The 19,860-nt window shown below is 34.1% G+C and overlaps 1 protein-coding gene across 1 annotated transcript in view; it reads left to right on the plus strand.

Annotated features, from left to right (window-relative positions):
- mdy (diacylglycerol O-acyltransferase) overlaps positions 1 to 12,858 on the plus strand; it is an 80,008-nt gene extending 67,150 nt beyond the window's left edge. Inside the window, exons 6-9 of the mRNA XM_072526139.1 lie at positions 2,771 to 2,926; positions 3,432 to 3,730; positions 5,241 to 5,513; positions 9,430 to 12,858. Coding sequence (XP_072382240.1) covers positions 2,771 to 2,926; positions 3,432 to 3,730; positions 5,241 to 5,513; positions 9,430 to 9,663 — 962 coding nt within the window. The 3' untranslated portion in view covers positions 9,664 to 12,858. The remainder of the gene's footprint in view (positions 1 to 2,770; positions 2,927 to 3,431; positions 3,731 to 5,240; positions 5,514 to 9,429) is intronic.
- The last annotated feature ends 7,002 nt before the right edge of the window (positions 12,859 to 19,860 follow it).

A 19,860-nucleotide genomic window follows, 5' to 3' on the forward strand; every position in this document is an offset into this window, starting at 1 on the left:
ATATATATATATATATATATATATATATAACAATATATATATATATATATATATATATATATATATATATATATATATAGTAAACTCTTAAATATTGGGGAAATCTGCAAGAAAGACTCTAATGAGTATCAATTGTTTCGTCGAACGTTTTCGCCAAAGAGAATTAATTTGGCTTCTTCAGGGCTGAAAAAGAATAAATTATAATTAGCTACCATATATTATCTATTAAAAACATTATTGATCTTACCGTAACTTAGAATTGTAGAGTTAGAATGTTAAAAAACTTATCTAGTAACAACATAGTGGTGTTTTTTGTTACTATGTGCAAAAAAAAAGTTTTTTTTAACGTTGGAAATGTATGGTAGCTTTGAACTTAAAACGCAAAGGTTTACCCAAGGTTAATCGAAAAACCCAATGTAACTACATTTAAAAGGAGGTAATTCTTTGAATTGTCGACAATAACTAAATTTTTGATTGTTAGAAAGTTTAAATGTGAGGTTCTGTTATTACCAGAACGCATGTGCTGACAATTCAAGTAGTTCCTTTGAATCTTTATGTTGTTAAGGTTCATTGGTAAAACCGAATGAAGTTAAATCCCAGTATAGGGAAATAATATTTTAGATTTTCTTTTTTAATTATATTATATTGTTCATGTATTAATATAATAATGTCTTATTGAGATGTATCTAAGAAAATCAAGGGAATGTTATCTTTTTTAGTTAATGAAAATTAATTATTAAAGTAGGTTAGTTGTTAATGGATATATCGTCAAGTTAGTTATCTGTGATGTTGTATTGTTCTTGGTATCTGATTTAAGTAAGAAGTATATATCGCTTAGATTCTTAATGTCACTCTTAACATTGATGGAGAAATCGTTAAGGAAAATATAAGACATTTCAATGAACTCTCTTTTAGATTTATTGTTCTCACGGTGGAGAATTGTAGTGTTAGTATAGTCCATGAGATGACCAGTGGAATGGACATGTTTGGCTAATGCACAGCGGTCAGGGTGAAGTCGAGAATCACTTTTGTGTAGTGTAATAAGTGATTTCAATAATTGAGATGTTTGGCCGATGTAGGAATTGCTGCAAGAAAGGCATGGAATGTTGTAGACAATGTTACTAAGCCTATCTATGGGAGTCTTATCTTTTATCTTAGAATAAAGATTATTAATTGTTAGGGCTGATCTACAAGCCACATTAAGTTTAATGTTGTTATTATTATTACCAAAGCTATTTTCAACACTTTTCAGAATCCTTGTTAACCCCGGAGTGATATCTCTGAAATATGGTAATGAAAAATATTTGTTGATAAGAGTATCCGAGACTGGGTTCTCACTTAAGACATCAGATCCTGTTTAATAAAGATAAAACAAATATTTTAATTGGAATATTTAAATAAAAAGCAATAAACCTTAAAATATTTTACATAGATTTCTTAGCCATGGTAATTAATTCCAAGAAAGCAAAATTTTTATTTAATTTTAAAAAACTTACATTCTACTCTACTCATTCTACTATTCTACTCTTGAGATGTCTCTCTATGCTATAACCAAAAATATTTATTGTTATTTAAAAAAGTTATAAGAAATTAAAAGTGAAAAAAAGAGCAGTGAAATTCAAAAGTCCGCCATTTTGTTTTTTTTTGTGAAAATGTTTTATTGTAGTTCCATATATAGCCAATTCGATACAGAATATTTTGTTTTTTGCTTTCGGATGATTCGTTTTCAAGAAATGATGACACCCGTCAACAAATTGGGCGAGTTTGGGCAGCTATTTTCAGAGCCGCCATTTTGAAAAAAAAGAAAAAAAAAATTTAAGTAGTTTAATGTACGTACTGTCACCTGTAAAAAGTTTGATTCTCAAATATCTTTTGTACTATAAATAAAATTTATTAAAAAAAAACAAGGTTTTTGAAGGAACCTGGCCACTGTTCATTATGCCGACGATCTGGCGCTCTTTGTCAATGCTAAAATGAAAGAATAATCGAAAGAGACACTTAAAAGAGCCATTCACTAATTTCGGATGTGAATGTATGAAAATGAATTGGATCTTGAAAAAACGTAGTTAGAGCGGATGTAAAGTGGCAAAAGGTGAAAAAAGTGGCAAAAGTTGAAAAAGGAAGGCGAGGTTAGGTGAATATCTGGTTGGCCGCACACGTATTATTGGGATTTACTTCAATAATCATTTTAAATAATATATAATCACAAACAAATATAAAATTCTTTGACTTTTTATTAACAGAGGTTATTACAATTTGGTACATAATATTGGTACATAAATTTGTTGCTGATAAAAAACATCCAAGAAATGAGGAATCGAGTTTTTGAACAATGTTTATGCCATTTTAAAAAGAATTCAATCGTTTAAGGTTGGGCTAGTGTTCGTGGGGTTTTAAAGCAAAACATTGGATTGACTATCTGCCAAAGGCATGAATGGTTAACTGGGAAAACCACGCAATAAAATCGAATTTAATTGAATGTATGAATTGTTTGAATATTCTCTATATTCACCAGATTTGGAACTATTTAACTTTCATTTCAAATAACTAAAATAATTGTGGCTGTAGAACGTTTTGAATCGAATAAAGAGATGATAGCAGCGTTAAAGCGTCATATTAAAAATCTTTCGAATTTCAAATTGAAGGGCTGGAATCTGGTTATTGAAAAAAGCCTAACATAGTATATTTAGCTACATTGGGAACTAAATGCAGTTTTAAATAAAACAAACTTATTTTTTTATTATTATTGTATTGGTTACTTGCTTTTCAGTTGGTGCCTCCGTTGTAACCACCCTCTACAGCGTCTTATTTCTTAAGCTGTGGTCATACGTTCAAGTCAACATGTGGTGCAGGATTGCCAAATATAATGGAAAAGGTACCATGAGGAGACAGTCGATGTCTTACAACAATTTAAGAAACACTAAAGGTATTTTTTAATTTTTCTTTACATAAATGTGATCAAAATGCCATACAGGTATAATTTAATTTACGTATACTTTAAAATACGTTTGAAACCTTCAATCCTTAACTTACTAGGCCACTTTTAATAAAAAAAGTAGTACTTGAATCAGCAATTTTTGTTTGGCTATACTGGCTGGCAATGTTATCCATATACAGTATTATTGCACACATTGCTGGAGGAACTCCTCCTACCCCTTCTTATCAAATATACATCGCGAAATTTAACTTTAAACTATCATTAAATTTTTATACTATAATTTGGTAATGAGAGTACGATTTATGACATAAGTTACAAATTGGTGACATATATTCGGATTCTTCAAATATTTCAGTTTTTAAAAATATTTCACATTTAGGTATATAAAATAATATTTACTTGAGTTTCTGTAAGGAAAATGCATTATCATCAAGTGTAGGCATACGACACCTGTTATATATTTGTATTTGTTGTATATTTTAATTATTTTTAGGTAGCGCAAACGGCAAAAACAACACAGCTGACGAACTGGTGCAATATCCCGACAACTTAAACCTTAAAGATTTGTACTACTTCCTTTTTGCCCCAACGTTATGTTACGAACTGAACTTCCCCAAAACGGACCGAATAAGAAAGAGATTCCTTTTGAAGAGGATCTTGGAAGTGATGTTGGGTGTCCAGCTGATATTTTGTGTTATACAGCAGTACATGATACCATCCGTTAAGAACTCTTTGATTCCGTTTAGCAATATGGACTACACCAAGGCGACCGAAAGACTGTTAAAATTAGCTGTAAGTTTATTTGCCATTATATGAAACCACATATTTTCAAAATCTTGTTTGGTATCTACATATCGGTTTAAAATAAATATTCGTATACCGATCTGAAATTAACTGCGAATGGAACACCAAAAATGGAGTATGTTGGAGCGTGTCTTATACCGGTTTTATATTAATGATGTTCCAATAAAACTATGCAGCGCAAGAAGAAAGTAACAATGTAAAATTAAGATAAATGTATTGGCTTCTTGTTTGTATTTATAATCTATGAATCCAAAACAAACTTTTAGATAAGCAAGTTCTATGTCCTTTATGGAGTTAGAGTATGATGTGGTTTATATACTTCAGGTGTGGCTGCCAAACCAACATTAAATTTTCCAGAACCAGTTCATCAGTTGGATTAAAGTTCCTAGTTTATCCAACGTTTTAGAATACAATATTAAAGTATATGGTAAATGCGGTAAAGTATACGGTACATGCGTAAAAGTGACCTTAATCGTTATTCTTCTTCCTCAGCTTTTTACTTTTGAGAGGTCGCTGTTCCTTACTCTTCGTCGACACTCATTTCTGTCCATCGGGTCTTCTTCAGCTAAACCTGTCTTAAGTCTTCTGCCACACAGTCCTTCCATCTTCTCCCCGGTTTTCCTCTACCTCTTCCGTCAACTTCTAACAGCTCTATCCTTCGTCCCACATAGTTTTCATTTTTACGTCTGATATCACCAAACCATTGCAGTATTTATTCTTAAATCTTTTTTGAGATTGTAGTCACCTTGGCTCTTTCCTTAATCATGTCGTTCCTGATCCTGTTCCTTTTAGTCTTACCCAATATTCACCGTAAAATTTTCATTTCAGCTACCTCCATTTTCTTTTCCCGAATCTTGAACACTAAAGCAGCTCTCACCACACTCTTTCATATCTTTTCTTTTAGCCCTTCCCCGATTTTTCGATCACAAAGTACCCTGATCATTCGCTTGCAGTTAAACCAACTAGCCTGTATCCTGTGGGCAATTTCTCGATCTAGTGTCCCATTTTCCGTTATATAGGAGCCAAGGTATTTAAATTCTCTTACTCTTTCTAGTTTTTCTCCAAGCAATTCTGTTCCCAACCATTCCTCTACCTCCTAACCACGTATACTCCGTTTTCGACCTACTAACCTTAAGTTCTCTCTCTTCAATATCGTTATTAGAGATTATTAACAAAGACAAAATCTAGAACGTAAATTTAAAGAAATAGTTACTACTACAAATAATATTGTAACTTGTAACAAATAACATATCATCAGCATGTTGCCGAAAAACGAAGAACTGCTCGTATTGCAACTCTCGTCACAAGAGACTCCAAAACTCCATTAACATAGAAGCTTTTTGAATTCTGAACTTTCAGAAATATTAGGCAACTAAAACGGATAAAATCCTTTGGTAAATTGTATAAAAATATTAAGTAATGAGTGAGAGATTAATGTCATAGAGTCTTGAGCTTATTAAAAAGTTATTACAAATGCCTGTAAGTATTATTTTTGTAGATTCCGAATCATCTTGCGTGGCTATGTATGTTCTACATAATGTTCCATTCATGGTTGAATCTAGTGGGTGAGGTTTTACACTTCGCCGATAGGAGCTTCTACGGAGACTGGTGGAATTGCAACAACATTGATAGTTTCTGGAGAAACTGGAACCTGCCGGTCCATAGGTGGGCTTTGCGACATTTGTATTTGCCGATGGTCGAGATGGGTTATGGAAAGACAACAGCCAGTGTTGCTGTATTCTTCATCAGTGCCTTTTTCCATGAGTATATGGTAAGATCTTTTGTATTTCTTTTAAGTTCAAATTATACATATTTCTTTTTTGATCTTTTATATAAATATCCCAAAAGCTGTCGGACAGTTCTAAAGGAAAAAAACTAATATTTGCTAAAATAAACAAATCTAAAATATAATCGAACTAAAGATAACAAAATAATGAGTTAAATTTTTATTTTGTTTAACAACGGTCTTGATATAATATGTATACTTAATTGGCACTTACTAATTTAAATAATAAAATGATTTATGCACTTAATATAAAGAATGTCGCTGATTATGATATTTTGTCCGTTATATTGATTGTTACATAAAATTCATTGGAGTTATAAATAATATTCTCAACAATTGTAATTCCTGATGATATTTCTGGGGAAGTGTGAACAGCTTTAGGAGATACAGGAACAAGTTGGCTAACAGTGTATTAGTACCGGTTTATAAAAACAAGGAAGATATTACACAACAATCACAAACTACAGGACCATAAAACTACTTAGTCACACCATGAAAATGTGGGAGAGAGTAATTTAGAGACGGATACGTGGAGAAACTGAAATATCTGATACTTAGGTTGATTTTATGCAATGCAGAACTTTCTGGAGTATGCATGTGTAGGTCGGCTTAACATAAATTATTTGCACTACTAAGAGCATTTTTGGTATACTAATTAAAAAAAAAATAAAAATAAAATATACGGTGCATTAGAAATAAAATAATAAACTTTTTTGAATAATTCATGCCCAATATTTTTTTAACATTTATAAATTTTAATTACTCGTATTAACCTCGAAATACCTATTAAAAGTTATGTTTGTGTTAATTTTTTTATTAACAGAATGGAAATTATCATGTTCAGCTTCATAAAGACAGTGAAGCTGACTTTACTTATTAGCAATACATTTACTCAACACACATACTACATAAAATGATTATTCGCTTATAACATTTTATGGTTGACATAAACAACCAGAACAGAACATTTAACACAATATTTTATTAATATATAATCCTATTAATAAAAGAAGTTGGTATTTCGGAACAAGGTCTACCGTCTTTGTTCAAATACTCACATTACCAAACTCTATCAGTCTAGTCCATTCACTGAGCCTGAGGATATTTTGACATTGTCGAAAACATACAATACAAAAATTCCTACCACTACTTATTAATAGCTGTTATAACTGTTTTAGACTTCTTTAATTAAAAAAAAAGCAGAAGAATAATGAATAATGGATGTTTATATTCATTAATTTCCTATTTCTAAATAGTAATCTATAAAATTTCGAAAATAAACATATAAACTTTTATTTTATTGTTTTTATTGGTGCAGTCTTATTTTCTTGATACTGCATGTAAATAATTATTTATTTATAATAAGTTACAATTAATATTATTCAGCCCTATTCTGTAACTACAAATCGAATAGAAATGAGCCAAATCGAATAGAGGTCAGCAAGTCGGATCGGAATTGTAGGAATCGGTATTCTGTAACTCATCTCGACCTCTACTATCGGAATGTTGTGTAGAAATTGATTTCGACTAGACAAGCTCTGTCGAGATCAAGTTTCGACATCGAAATTGGTCTTGACGTTTGTTTTGACATTTTTATTTGTTGACTTTTTAGTCTGACATTTTTTAGTCTGTGGTGTTATTTATTTAGATAAAGTTTACTAAATAATTTAACGGCTCAGCAGATGTCTTTTTCTTTGGTTTTCCGCTTGCCATTTTGTATTTTTGTAACGAACTTTTTAAACTTAACCAAAACAAATCAAAACTACTTGACGACAAGCTTGAAATATAATCTTCTTTTTTGATAAATTTTTCGCGCGCACTAGCCTTTCCAGTAACATAACGTCACAGAACACTTATTTCTCTTTTTAGTGCGGGGTTGCCACCAACTTATGAGCGCGTCAAGTAGAAGTTGACGTTTTCGATTTACACCGATTACGACGTGAGTTACAGAATGCCAATCCAAACACAAAAACGACGCGATAGATATCCAACATTCCGATTTCAGGTAATTACGATTCGACTTTGTCATTTCTATTCGATTTGTTAAAAGTTACAGAATTGGCTACATTGGTTATAAGTATGTGTGCTTGGCTCTATAGCAACTTCCAGTCGAAGTAAAAGTTTGATCAACATAGGACAGCATTAATTACTACATTTACTAGACAGTTGGGACCAAATTCAGTGAATAGAGTAGATCTGCGTATTCACAACTTGTTAGGAACGACGACATGCGCATTGGAACGGCGGCTCATACATCGAGAAGAACAAGTGAAGCGTTTTCCAAGATGTTGGCATAGTTGTACATAAACAATATTCTTGGTGTATTATATTCTTACCAGCGAAAATAAATACAGTAATTCCATAGTTGACTTTATTTTTATCTGCTAAAGATAAAAAACCTAACATAACTAGACTGGTCATTTTTTTCAGCAATTATTTTTAGATTAGCCCGTGGTATTCGAAGAGTCCATCAATTACATATTCTTTTGGATTTTTTTTTCTTAATTAGTTACAACAATTCCTTTTTAGTGCATTTTCTACGTATTTCTATATATGACTTCATTCTCCCTAAATTCTATGAGACCTCCCTTCTCAGTGCTGGTACTTAAAATTTTGTTGTAGAGTGGATAGTAGTAAGATGCATTGTCATGACAATACATGACATACAAAATATAACTTATCTTCAACAACAAATTACTCAGCGCCCAATAAGAGTTATTTACAATTTATAAACGTAAACGGAGAATATATAAAAGAAATATAAAGAGATACATAGACTGATGAAAACAAAAAAAATAATTAAAGCAAAAGAAAACTGGATGACAGAGATGATGTTCATACAGACATTTTCGCTCACATCTTCAACATGTCTGACAGCAATTTCCGAGTCTATTTCTAAAAATTATTCACAACCAAATATACAGGAAATGCGAGGAAGGCATGGGCCTTGGACCAGTTTGGTTTCAGGAATAGTCTAAGAACTCTAGAAACATTGTTTAGTTCCACTGTATTAATGCACAAATTTCGAGATCAGCAAGATGTCTAGTTATGCTTTATTGACTATGAGAAAGCTTTTGATAAAGTCAAACATGACAAATTTATGTAATGTTTACAAAGGAAAAATCTGGATCCAGATGACATTAAAATAATACAAAACCTGTACCGGAATTAAGATGCCTTTATTGGAACAAAGGTCGCTGAGATCGAAGTTATAAAAAAAATTAAAGAGGCGTTAAATCAGGTTGCGTTCTATTCTTGTGTAATTTATATTCACTGTTTAGATTTCCAGTCACTAATAAGAAAGGTCCAAGGTAGACAAGAGTTTGCAGAAGTCTCGCCAACCTTCGTTAGAAATGCCACATTAAGCCGTCGGCACTTCCGGCTACGTAAGTGGTCGTCAAGTCATGTTAGGGGCGCTTGCGCGACTTGAAAACACTAGACCTAAACCAGAAGGTTACACGAACTTTACTCTTATGGATGCTCTCTGTTCCCAATATAACTTTTTTTGAGGATTGAGTATCGTTGTTATCTAGGCCCTTCTTTTGTAGATTGTTAAAAAGTACTCATTGTGCTCTACTGTATCGAAAGCCCTCTCGGAGTCATGATACAAGTATACACCCTTTTGTTTGTAACCCAAATGTTATTGTACATTTTTGTAATAGAACAGATAACAACCCAAATATTACATACTTTCTGAGTTAAGAAGATGGATTCGAAATGAATTGGACTTTCTTCGCACAGGTTCGAATCTTTTCTGGAGCGTAATTTTTTTGTGTTTATGTTTATTACAAAATATTAATATATATATATATATATATATATATATATATATATATATATATATATAAGAATAAGAAAAAATATATATATATGTAAATATTTATATTCATTTTTGTTTCAGGTAAGTGTACCTTTAAAAACTTACAAAATCTGGGCTTTCATGGGTATGATGGGCCAAATTCCTTTATCCTTTATGTCCAAGGCTATAGAAAAAGCGTACGGACCGCGATTTGGTAACCTAGTTTTTTGGGCATCGATTATTTTAGGTCAACCTTTATGTATTATGATGTACTACCACGACTATATTGTTTTAAGATACGGTGAATCATTGCTAGAAGATTATTCGCATGTTTAAGCAAAAATTTTGTTCTCGTAACGATAAATTTTGGGCTACATACTCGAACTATCTAGATTTTAGATATTTTAATGGTTCCTGTCAGAATAAAATCATTTAATTGTTCCTTAAACTTGTAAAACTTTTATTGAATTAACGTTTACTTAAATATTATAGATTTTATGTATAAGTCATAATCCATTTTATAGATTATAGGTTTTCTGGTCATGTTAGGTTGGGCTTTTTATATAAGAAATAACTGTGGTAACATTTTTTATTCGGAATAACATCTGCAGACTTGAGACATCAATAATGAGTAAGTACCGGTAAAATAAGAGTAATGGCGACTTATTGAAAATTTGTGAAAGTGGTTTTGTTGAAAGAGTTAAAAAAATTCTTATTTTTTTACATACATTTGCACATTATGTGTACATATTTTTAATCACGTGGTAATTGGTAAACTTTTTGGCGACTAACTATTTTTTCAAAAAACGCTCAAATTTTTCCTTTAAAAACGCTGTTACAGATCCATCAAAACGGCTGACATTTTAGTTTGACAAGTTGTAAGTGAAGACTTTGCAGGTGTTATAATATCAACTGCTATTGAGTTCATTTCTTTGGTATACTTTATATTAATATAATCTGCATCTTTTCGCCTTTTTCTAGGCCGTCCTACAGATCTTCTCCCATATCGTCTTTCCCAAAACACATTGTTTATAAGGCGATTGTTATTACTACTTATCACGTATCCTGTCCATCTTAGTCCATTGCCTTTGTATATATTACTAGATTTTCCTTTCCGAAAAGAGACTCTAACTCGTTGTATCTGTGCCTTCATTCGTTTGTCACGCCATCTCTCCAACGGCCATATATTACTAGTACACTTTATATAAGTATAGGATTGTTACTATAAGTATAATATAGAACGATCTAAATTTTGAACTTGCCATGTGTACATCTCTCTCCCTCTCTCTCTCTCTCTCTCTCTCTCTCTCTCTCTCTTTGTTGATATTTTCGATTATCTCGAAGACCACTAGTCGCTTATCGCTCAGTACTAGTACTTTTGATTCAGTTCCGTTTACAGTTTGGATCAGTCATTGAATTATATTATACAGTATGTAACCGTTAATGCACTCCCAATCGACTCGACCCTCACGACATCTTTCGAGCTCTGTACGAACTAATATTTTAGTTATGACGTTTTGTAGGGTTTGCACTTTTTGGCAAGAGTATTTAGTTCATTTCTATTGAGTCTAACTCACTTTATTATTTGATCCTTACTTATGGCCTTATGTAGCGTTGCTCATATAGCCAGTTATATTTGACTGCAAGCCTTGAGCGAGTATCAGTTCGATGAAGATGAGAATGTTCTTTAAATAAAAATTTTCGTGCCCGGCCGGATTCGAGCCCGCTACCTGAGTACTCTCACTAATTTAACGCTTTAACCAGTGCGATACCGAGCCGTTAAATTTATTTTTAGTCTTTATTAATGATGCATTGATATTAGGTTTTTCATAGAAATCATAAGGTTCTCAGAAATATTTACAAAAAAAAAACAATTTATTTACTGTTATTTTAGTTACAAAGCAGCAGTAGTGTACAAAATCTTTGGAAAAATGGAAATATCTAAGTAAATATTATTGATGTTTTCGATGATTTATTCTGTACAGGAACACATTTAAGTGCCAGAGCTAATTTTTAAGTATTAAAATACAAGAAAGTTCCTTAACGTGCAACGCATTTAACATGTATAGATGAAAATGAACAAATTACAAAGAAATCGTTACTTTTTTTATTATTTGAAATTAGAATGATATACAAGGAGCTCTCTTTAGTTTATACGTTGGAAATATTATAAAATGTTTATATTCACTCACCAAAACTAATGATAAAAATAGATATAAGATAAATAAATGACTATATTCAGTATAATCTAAATTTATATGAAAGACTGATGAGTGTAAAAGCAAAGACTCAATGTTCAACATATTTGTTATTTTGATCAAATTATCTAAGTAGTCTCGGTTTTGTAGTTAGTATGAAGTCAAAAAGTACGACTAATGTTATATTTTTGGATAGATTTCTTCTTTACCCTTTTCTATACACAAAAACAAGAAACACACGTTTCGCAAGTCATACGTCCTTAAAATGAACGTTTTATTTGAAAAATATATTTATTTCTCCAGTATTCTAGTCTTAATTCAATATATTTTGTCTCTCCTTCCCTATGATTTCCAATTCCGTAAGATTGCCAAAATATCTTTTCGTCACTGATGGTTAAGAGGTTATACCAAAAATTAAACATTTTACTCCAAGAATTGCATGGGATGTTTAAATTATTACTATATTTGTCAAGGTCACTCTTTTTGAGCCGAAAATTATTGTCACTTTTATCACTCGCAAAACAACGACTGGTCTCAACAACTATCACAGTCTTTGTGACCATATCCAAATAGAAAGTTTTGATAGTGAAGTAGGTTAGACTTATTTTTTCTACATACTTTTCTGTACGCTTACGTAAACGTTAAGTTTATGTAAAAAATCAGGTTTAATGTTTAAAAAGATTATATTGGCAGTTTGATTTTTTTATCCAAATATATAAAAAAAGTTCTTTCATTTTTGGCAAATGTGAATTTTTATATTGTGGTTCATTTCATTAGATGCAGGATGTCCTACGGATTTTTAGGCCTTTGAGCACTTCTCTCCCTACCATGCTACTCTGCATTTGGTGATATACGCCTATACATTTTTATTCTCTCAATTTTCTGTAGTATATTCTACTTCTGAAATACGGATTGCACAATTTCGTGGAGATTCAAGTGTAATTTACCTGGATATCCTCGAAATTTATTGTAATATTTTCTGCAAAACCATGTTGCCTTTTGTGTGGTGTGAATTTTTGATTATTATTAATTGTAATAAATGATATTGATTGACATTATTTTGATAAACCGATATTTTGACAAAATATATCACATTTTATAAAAATATGTATAAGTTAACGTTTACTATAAGTTTTTGTTTTGGTGGGTTGTTATTGTTAGGTAAAAACAGTGTTGTTAATGTTATTTCACCCAGTGAGAAATTTCTACACGTGAACTATTGCGTTCTACTTTTCAATTTACATAAATATGATTTTTTACGTATATGTATGTTTTATGTGCATTATTGTAGATACTACTGTTATATTTTCTACTATATATATATATATATATATATATATATATATATATATATATATATATATATATATGTACACGTTTTGTTCAAATAAATTTTACCTATTTTTTATTTTTATTTCAACTAATTAACGAAAAAGAAGATAAGATGAGCATAATCAAGCCAAGGGAAGTAAATGAATGAAATATAAAGAATACATTAACCCTAAAAAACTTTGACTTAGTTATCAAGTAAACCTTAAAGCAACTTTTGAGAAAAGGAACTGAAACTAATCTACAATGTTGAAACTGTAAGAAATGAACATAGAACAGCAATGCAACACTGTAATGGATTCAATGCGTTTCTCTACCATGGTTCATTTGTGGCAGTTTGTAACAATTTCTTTATACAGATAATGCTATATGATTTTAATGGCTACATCATCGGTAGCTTTGGGGGGCCATCATCTACCACGCAGCTGACTGCCGATTTCACTTCGAAGTAAAGTGGTAAATCCATGTTTCATTGATTGTTTTACAATACAAAACTTAATTATTACACTAAATTCATTACAAATAATACTCTGAATCGCCGACGGGTGGTTTTTGGTCGACTGCGAGCAAACTTACTACTAATTTATTATATTAGTACTAATAAATACGACACACGTGGATTTAACTAACTTGTTAGTGACAGAACTATGACTGACTGACTGGTATAAAGACAGAGTAACTGAAACATAAGTGGTTTCTTTAACTAAGGATACCTTCATGATAGTAAGAAACAAAATTAAAGTAAAAATTCAGGCAGAAACAACAGAACCAATCGAAATATCAACTTTAAGACTGGAAGACTCATTAAGTCCAATAATATTCAACCTCATATTAGATGAGAGGATAAAATAAGTAAAAATGAAAAGAGAGCGTTAAATGGGAAATAAAGAAACAAACATGATATGACGCAGTTCTAACAGCTCTAATAGCAGAGAATGGAGAAGACTTACTGAGAATGCTAGATCGTTTCAACATGAAGGCTAAAGAGTTCGATATGAAAAAATGGCCACAAAAAACAAATAGTCTAGTAATATCAACAGAACCAATAAGGTGCAAACTAGAGAATGAAATCAAAATGGTATAACAAGTAATGGAACTTAAATTCCTCGAAATCAATTTTTCAAGAGACAACTATATCAGGGAACAAGTGGCAAAAGCAAGTAGAATAGCAGGATGTCGTAACGATATAATGTGGAGAAACAAACACCTAATTTAGAAACGAAAACGTGTGTGTGTGTGGAATATTGTGGGAGGTGTATCAAGGGGTAATAACTACTGTTAAGATAGGTATGGGAGAGAGAAAGCCTAGGATTGCATCATGGCTTAGTGTATTGTCATTATTTATTCTCTGGATCAGATGAGCCGTTCGTCCTGGGTTCACTGCGCATGACCTTCCCACCGGAGCCTCTGAGATTTCCTCTTCTTTATTTTGTCTTAATTCAATATTGCCCAGTTGTGATATCCACCATAGGACCATACATTTTTCTCAATATTTTGCGTTCAAAATACCATAGTAAGAGTTCGTTTTATTTTTCGAGGTAGTCCAGGTTTCTGAGTCAATATATATTATGACTGGCCTAATAACTCTTTCTTATATTCGGGTCTTCGATATTCTAGACAGTATATCTTTTAGTGCATAGCAACTTCTGTTAACTTTTTGTGTTCGAGCCCCTCTGCTCAAATCATTGTAGTGAGTTATAGTGGTACCCAGATACTGGAATTATTTTACACATTTAAAATTGTAGCATTTTGCTATATTCTGTCTTAGACTGTCCTGCGGCTGATGATTCATTTTCTATTTTCAAAAATATTTCCTTTTTTTTGGTAGTATTACTGGCATTTTTGATTTCAGTATATCTTTTAGTGTATAGCAACTTCTGTTAACTTTTTGTGTTCGAGACCCTGTGTTCAAATCATTGTAGTGAGTTATGGTGGTACCCAGATACCGGAATTATTTTACACGTTTAAAATTGTAGCATTTTGCTATATTCTGTCTTTGGCTGCTAAGCGGCTGATTATTGATTTTCTATTTTCAAAAATATTTCTTTTTTTTTTGGTGGTATTACTGCGTACAGTGTCTATGTCGTTAGCAAATACCGGAGTCATTTGAGAGTACCGAACACCTCTAGTTTTATGTTAGCTTCTTTGACGGCCAGATCTAGCACAATGTTAAAAAGTGGTGGTGATAGTCCGTCGCCTTGCTTTAAACCATGTGTAATAAAAAACCATTGGTACAGATTTTAATTAAATTCTCAACTCTTTCTAAGAGGTTGTCTTATAGTGAAAATCTGATAAAGGTACTGTTGATCTTCCCGGTCGAAAACCGCACTGGTTGCATTTTGATACCTCTGTAATTCTTTCACACTGATCTGTCACATTTTTTATGAGTGTATCATCTCATCTAGCTGTTCTCCACCATAATTTATTTATGGGTTCTGCAGTTATGTTGTCACTCCTAGTTTTGTTGTTTTTTGGCTAGTAGATTGCTTTTTTAATCTCGATTGGTGATGGCGATTTTATCTGTTTTTCTGCTGTGTGATATGTCATACTTGCGATGTTGGTCGTGCCACTTGCATTCAATAGGGTACCTATTAAAATATTCTTTCGATGTTTTGAGTAGAGTGATAATAAAAAATACATCTAAGACAAAGACAAATTTCATGGCGTAGCTTTTTTATTCCAAATTCTGTTTTCCATTAGAGTTTAGTAGTTAATAAATAAAATGAATTGAATTAGACCATTACTTAAAAGTTGTTCTGTGATGTGGGTATTAGTTAAAATAGTTAGGTAATGACTGTGAATATTGATTTACACGATTTTATTAAAAGGAAAACCATGTGTTACAATTTAACCTACATCTTACAACAACAAAACATATATATGTCTCTTGTCACCGTTCACTCTCGGTGGACACTGTTATGGTAACTTCGGTGGTATTCAGCCATGGAGCGGTGTGGCTGTTACATCCTCCCCCTTTGCACCACCCTGGCGACTCGCGGGTGGGGCAACAGAGTCTAAGCAGGAATAGAGCTCTACAGGACAGCAATGACAACGTTTTGGTCGGGGTTGTCTACGTCTGGCAATAGGTTCAGGTTCAGCTTCAATTTGAGCAAGGTCATCTCCAACAGGGGGGCCCATTTCGCTATCGTCTAACCCAAGGGTCAAAGACTCTGGGCAGGAGACCAGTGGAGCAGGAGGGTCGGCTTCTGAGGATTTCACTGGACGACCTCTTCTACGGAGAGGTTGAACTGGAGCAGGGCACGGATCTTCTGGATCGGCATGGAAAGGCGTCAAGGCTGAGACATGATATTTTCCAACAGGAACATCGGGAGTGTCGATGTGTGAAACTTCATAGGTTGTAGGGGACAGCATTTTGGTCATCTTGTAGGGTCCGTCACGACGCGGCGCGAACTTCGAAGTTATGGACTTAGACGCGTCACTTAGTGTATGCGAATCGACTAGCACAATATCACCTACTTCGAACGAAACCGAGCGGCGGTGGCAGTCTTTATACTTCTTACGTCTATCTTGGGATTGTTCATGTGTTTCGCGGGCTTCACTAAGAGCTTTACTCAAAGTTATTAGATAGGGCGTGATTTGTGGCACGAAGTTGTCCTTGGCTATGATGCTTCGAAAATCACGATTTGCATCATCAGGAGTTCGTAACTCGCGACCGAACGTGAGGTACGCAGGAGTGAAACCGGTTGAGTCGCACTTCACAGTGTTCATCGCGAACCGTATAGCGGGTAACTTTTCAGACCAAGACGAATGGTAATTATTTGTTAGAATAGCTAACTGAGTTTTAATGTCTCTATTTTTTCGTTCGACGGGGTTAGCTTCCGGGTGGTATACAGGTATAAGGTTCTGTTGGTACCCGAAACAATGCGCCACTTGCTGCATTACCGCACTCACGAACTGAGTACCGTTGTCACTGACGACTCGACGAGGGATTCCGTATCGTAAGATTATGTTGTCTATGAAACACTTGGCGCAGGCAGCGGCAGTAGCAGATTCTAACGGGAATAATTCTACCCAACGACTAGCAGTGTCTTCCACTACCAGAATCCATGTATAACCTTGAGGAGAGAGGGGCAAAGGCCCAAATAAATCAATAGATAGCACTTCAAACCTCTGGGACTGAACAGGGGTTTGTAGGAGACCAGCGGGTTTGAGGTTAGAGACTTTATAGCGTTGGCACTCAAGACATTTACTTACATGGTCAGAGATAATTTTCTTCATTCCAGGCCAATAGTAGCGTTTTATTATTCTTTGATATGTCTTCTCCACTCCATAATGACCAGCAGTAGCGGAATCATGGTACTCATGCAGTATGTGAGGAATACGTGTACTAGCCGCTACCAATTGGGGCTCTTCTTCATCTACTTCAGGAGTATAACGGTATAATATCCCATTGTTCATGATATATCCTCTTTCTGCCCCCCTCTTGAAATCTACGCTTGTGTCAGAAGAGGGATCTTCTAAACATCTAATAATCTTGGCAACATCTGGATCATTAAGCTGCTCTTCTCGAACATCAGCAACACTAAGAGTTGGAAAATCTACTCTTACTAGATGAACTTCAGCTATGATGGGAACTTCTGTCATGGGAGGCCTTGATAGAGTATCTGCGATTACATTTTTTCTTCCTGTGATATATTCTATTTTTAGGTCATATGGCATGAGCTCTAAAGCCCATCGAGCTAACCGTCCAGTAGGGGACTTTAAGGTCATTAGCCATTTTAAGGCTTGGTGATCACTTTGCACTATTGTAGTAGCGCCTTCTAAGTATCCTCGAAATTTCTTCACTGCCCAAACCACAGCGAGAGCTTCTCGTTCTGTAGTGCTATAGTTTTGTTCAGCAGGAGTCAGAAGTCTCGAAGCATACTCTACAGGTCGTTCGTTCTCTTTCTCCCCCTGGAGAAGACATGCCCCCAAAGCATAATTGCTAGCATCTGTACGAAGTATATAAGGTAAATTGCAGTCAGCTTGTCGTAGGATTGGGGCGGAACACAATAATTGTTTCAGACATTCAAAGGCCTCTTGTTGTTCTGCTCCCCAGGTCCATTTCACATTTTTCTTGGTTAAATTCGACAAAGGTTTAGCAACATGGGAGAAATTTTCGATGAATCTACGGAACCATGAGCATGTTTGCAGGAATTTTAGCAGTTGAGTAACATTTAGGGGTGGTGTCATGTTTAATATGGCAGATACTTTATTTTCACTTGGCCGGATACCCAAAGGTGAAAGGATGTGTCCGAGATATAGGACTTCCTCACAGGCGAATGAACATTTCGCTCTATTTAGACATAATTTAAATAGGCGCATCCGGTTGAATACTTGTTTCAAATCGTCTATGTGATCAGAGAAGGATGGGGATAATATTATCAGATCATCTAAATAAGCTAGGATATTCAGATTTTGAAGACCAGCACGAAATTTATCAATCATCCTTTGGAAACTAGCGGGACTGTTACACATACCAAAGGGCATGCGTGTGTAACGAAAGGTGCCAAATGGACACACGAAGGCTGTTTTGTCACGATCAGCTGTTCGTACAGAGATTTGATGATAACCATATTTTAAGTCGAGGGTAGTCATAAATCGGGTTTCCTTTGCTGCATGCAAAATATCTTCAATACGTGGCAGAGGGTACTTATCTGCACGTGTTATTGCGTTTAAGCGTCGATAGTCTACTGTTAATCTGATACCTCCATCTCTCTTAGGCACAAGTACCACGGGTGAAGCATATGGGGACTCACACTCTTCGATTATGCCTTGAGCCAAAAGTTTATCTAACTCCTGACGCAGTAATTGCCTTTTGGGCTCTGACATAGGGTAAGGTGGAACAGATATTGGTACATCATCAACCAATACAATGAAGTGTTCAGCATATGGAGTAGGGTCTATATTATATACGAATAAATCAGAATTTTCCTTAACAATGTTGTTAAGATTGGATCTTTCTTCTAAGGATAGAGAAATTCCTTCATCTACTCGTAGTTCTAACTGAGCAAGAGTAACGCTATTGACCTGGCAAGGAGAGCTGACCTGAGCTGGATCTGGAGCAAATGAGTAGGGGATATTAGGGACATCACCATAAAACCATGAGTCATTAGGAATGTCTAGAATGATGTTAGCTTTTCTTAAGAAGTCTGCCCCCAGTAAGGTACGACTATTTGTGTGTGTGGGCACAGAAATTAAGGAAATGCTATGAGAGCGGTTTTGTAAGATAACAACTAAATCAAAGACCAAAACAGTAGTAGAAGTAGTCCTACCATCCGCTAGGGTCATGTCTACACTTTTTGTGGAAAAGGGTACCTCATCCTTCAAGAGGATATCTCTTAGCTGAGAGCCAGCAATATTGCACTGTGCTCCCGAATCAAGATAACAATGACCTACATGACCTTCAATAGTGACCTGAACAATGGGTTTAGTTGATAGGTTTGTGGCAAAATGTTGGTCGACATTAACTGTTTCAGCAAGCATAAATTCAGATACTGCTGAGGATTTACTGGATGATTTGCATTTTGGACAATTACTCTTAATGAATCCAGGAGTCTTACATCCATAACATGAAATCTGATTCGAAGTGGAAAAGGTTGGTTTAGGGCTAGTACGAGAAGTTACTAGAGGAGGATTAGGTTTGGGCTCAACCGAAGATTTTCGAGAATCTGCTTCCCTGGTTCTGACTGCGGCCAATTTTCGACATTCATCCTTCACGTGACCTGGATTTTTGCAAAAGCTACACCGTACCCGTTTTGATTCGTTTTCGTTTTTAATGTTTATTTCCGGATTTTCATACGATTCTTCAGTTTGCCTCGATTCTTTTAAGAGTTCGCTAAATGTATTGATCTTATCACGTGCTACTTTTTCACGTATTCTCCTATGCAACAAACCGTATACCATATCTAATTGAGTGGCTTCGGTTAATGTATCTGCCGGTAACTGAGCTATTATCGCGCGCGCTTTGCATACAAAAATGTCACACGGAGTTTTAGCATCTTGT

Source organism: Diabrotica undecimpunctata, chromosome 3 (genome assembly GCF_040954645.1).
Source record: "Diabrotica undecimpunctata isolate CICGRU chromosome 3, icDiaUnde3, whole genome shotgun sequence".
Lineage (NCBI taxonomy): Eukaryota > Metazoa > Arthropoda > Insecta > Coleoptera > Chrysomelidae > Diabrotica > Diabrotica undecimpunctata.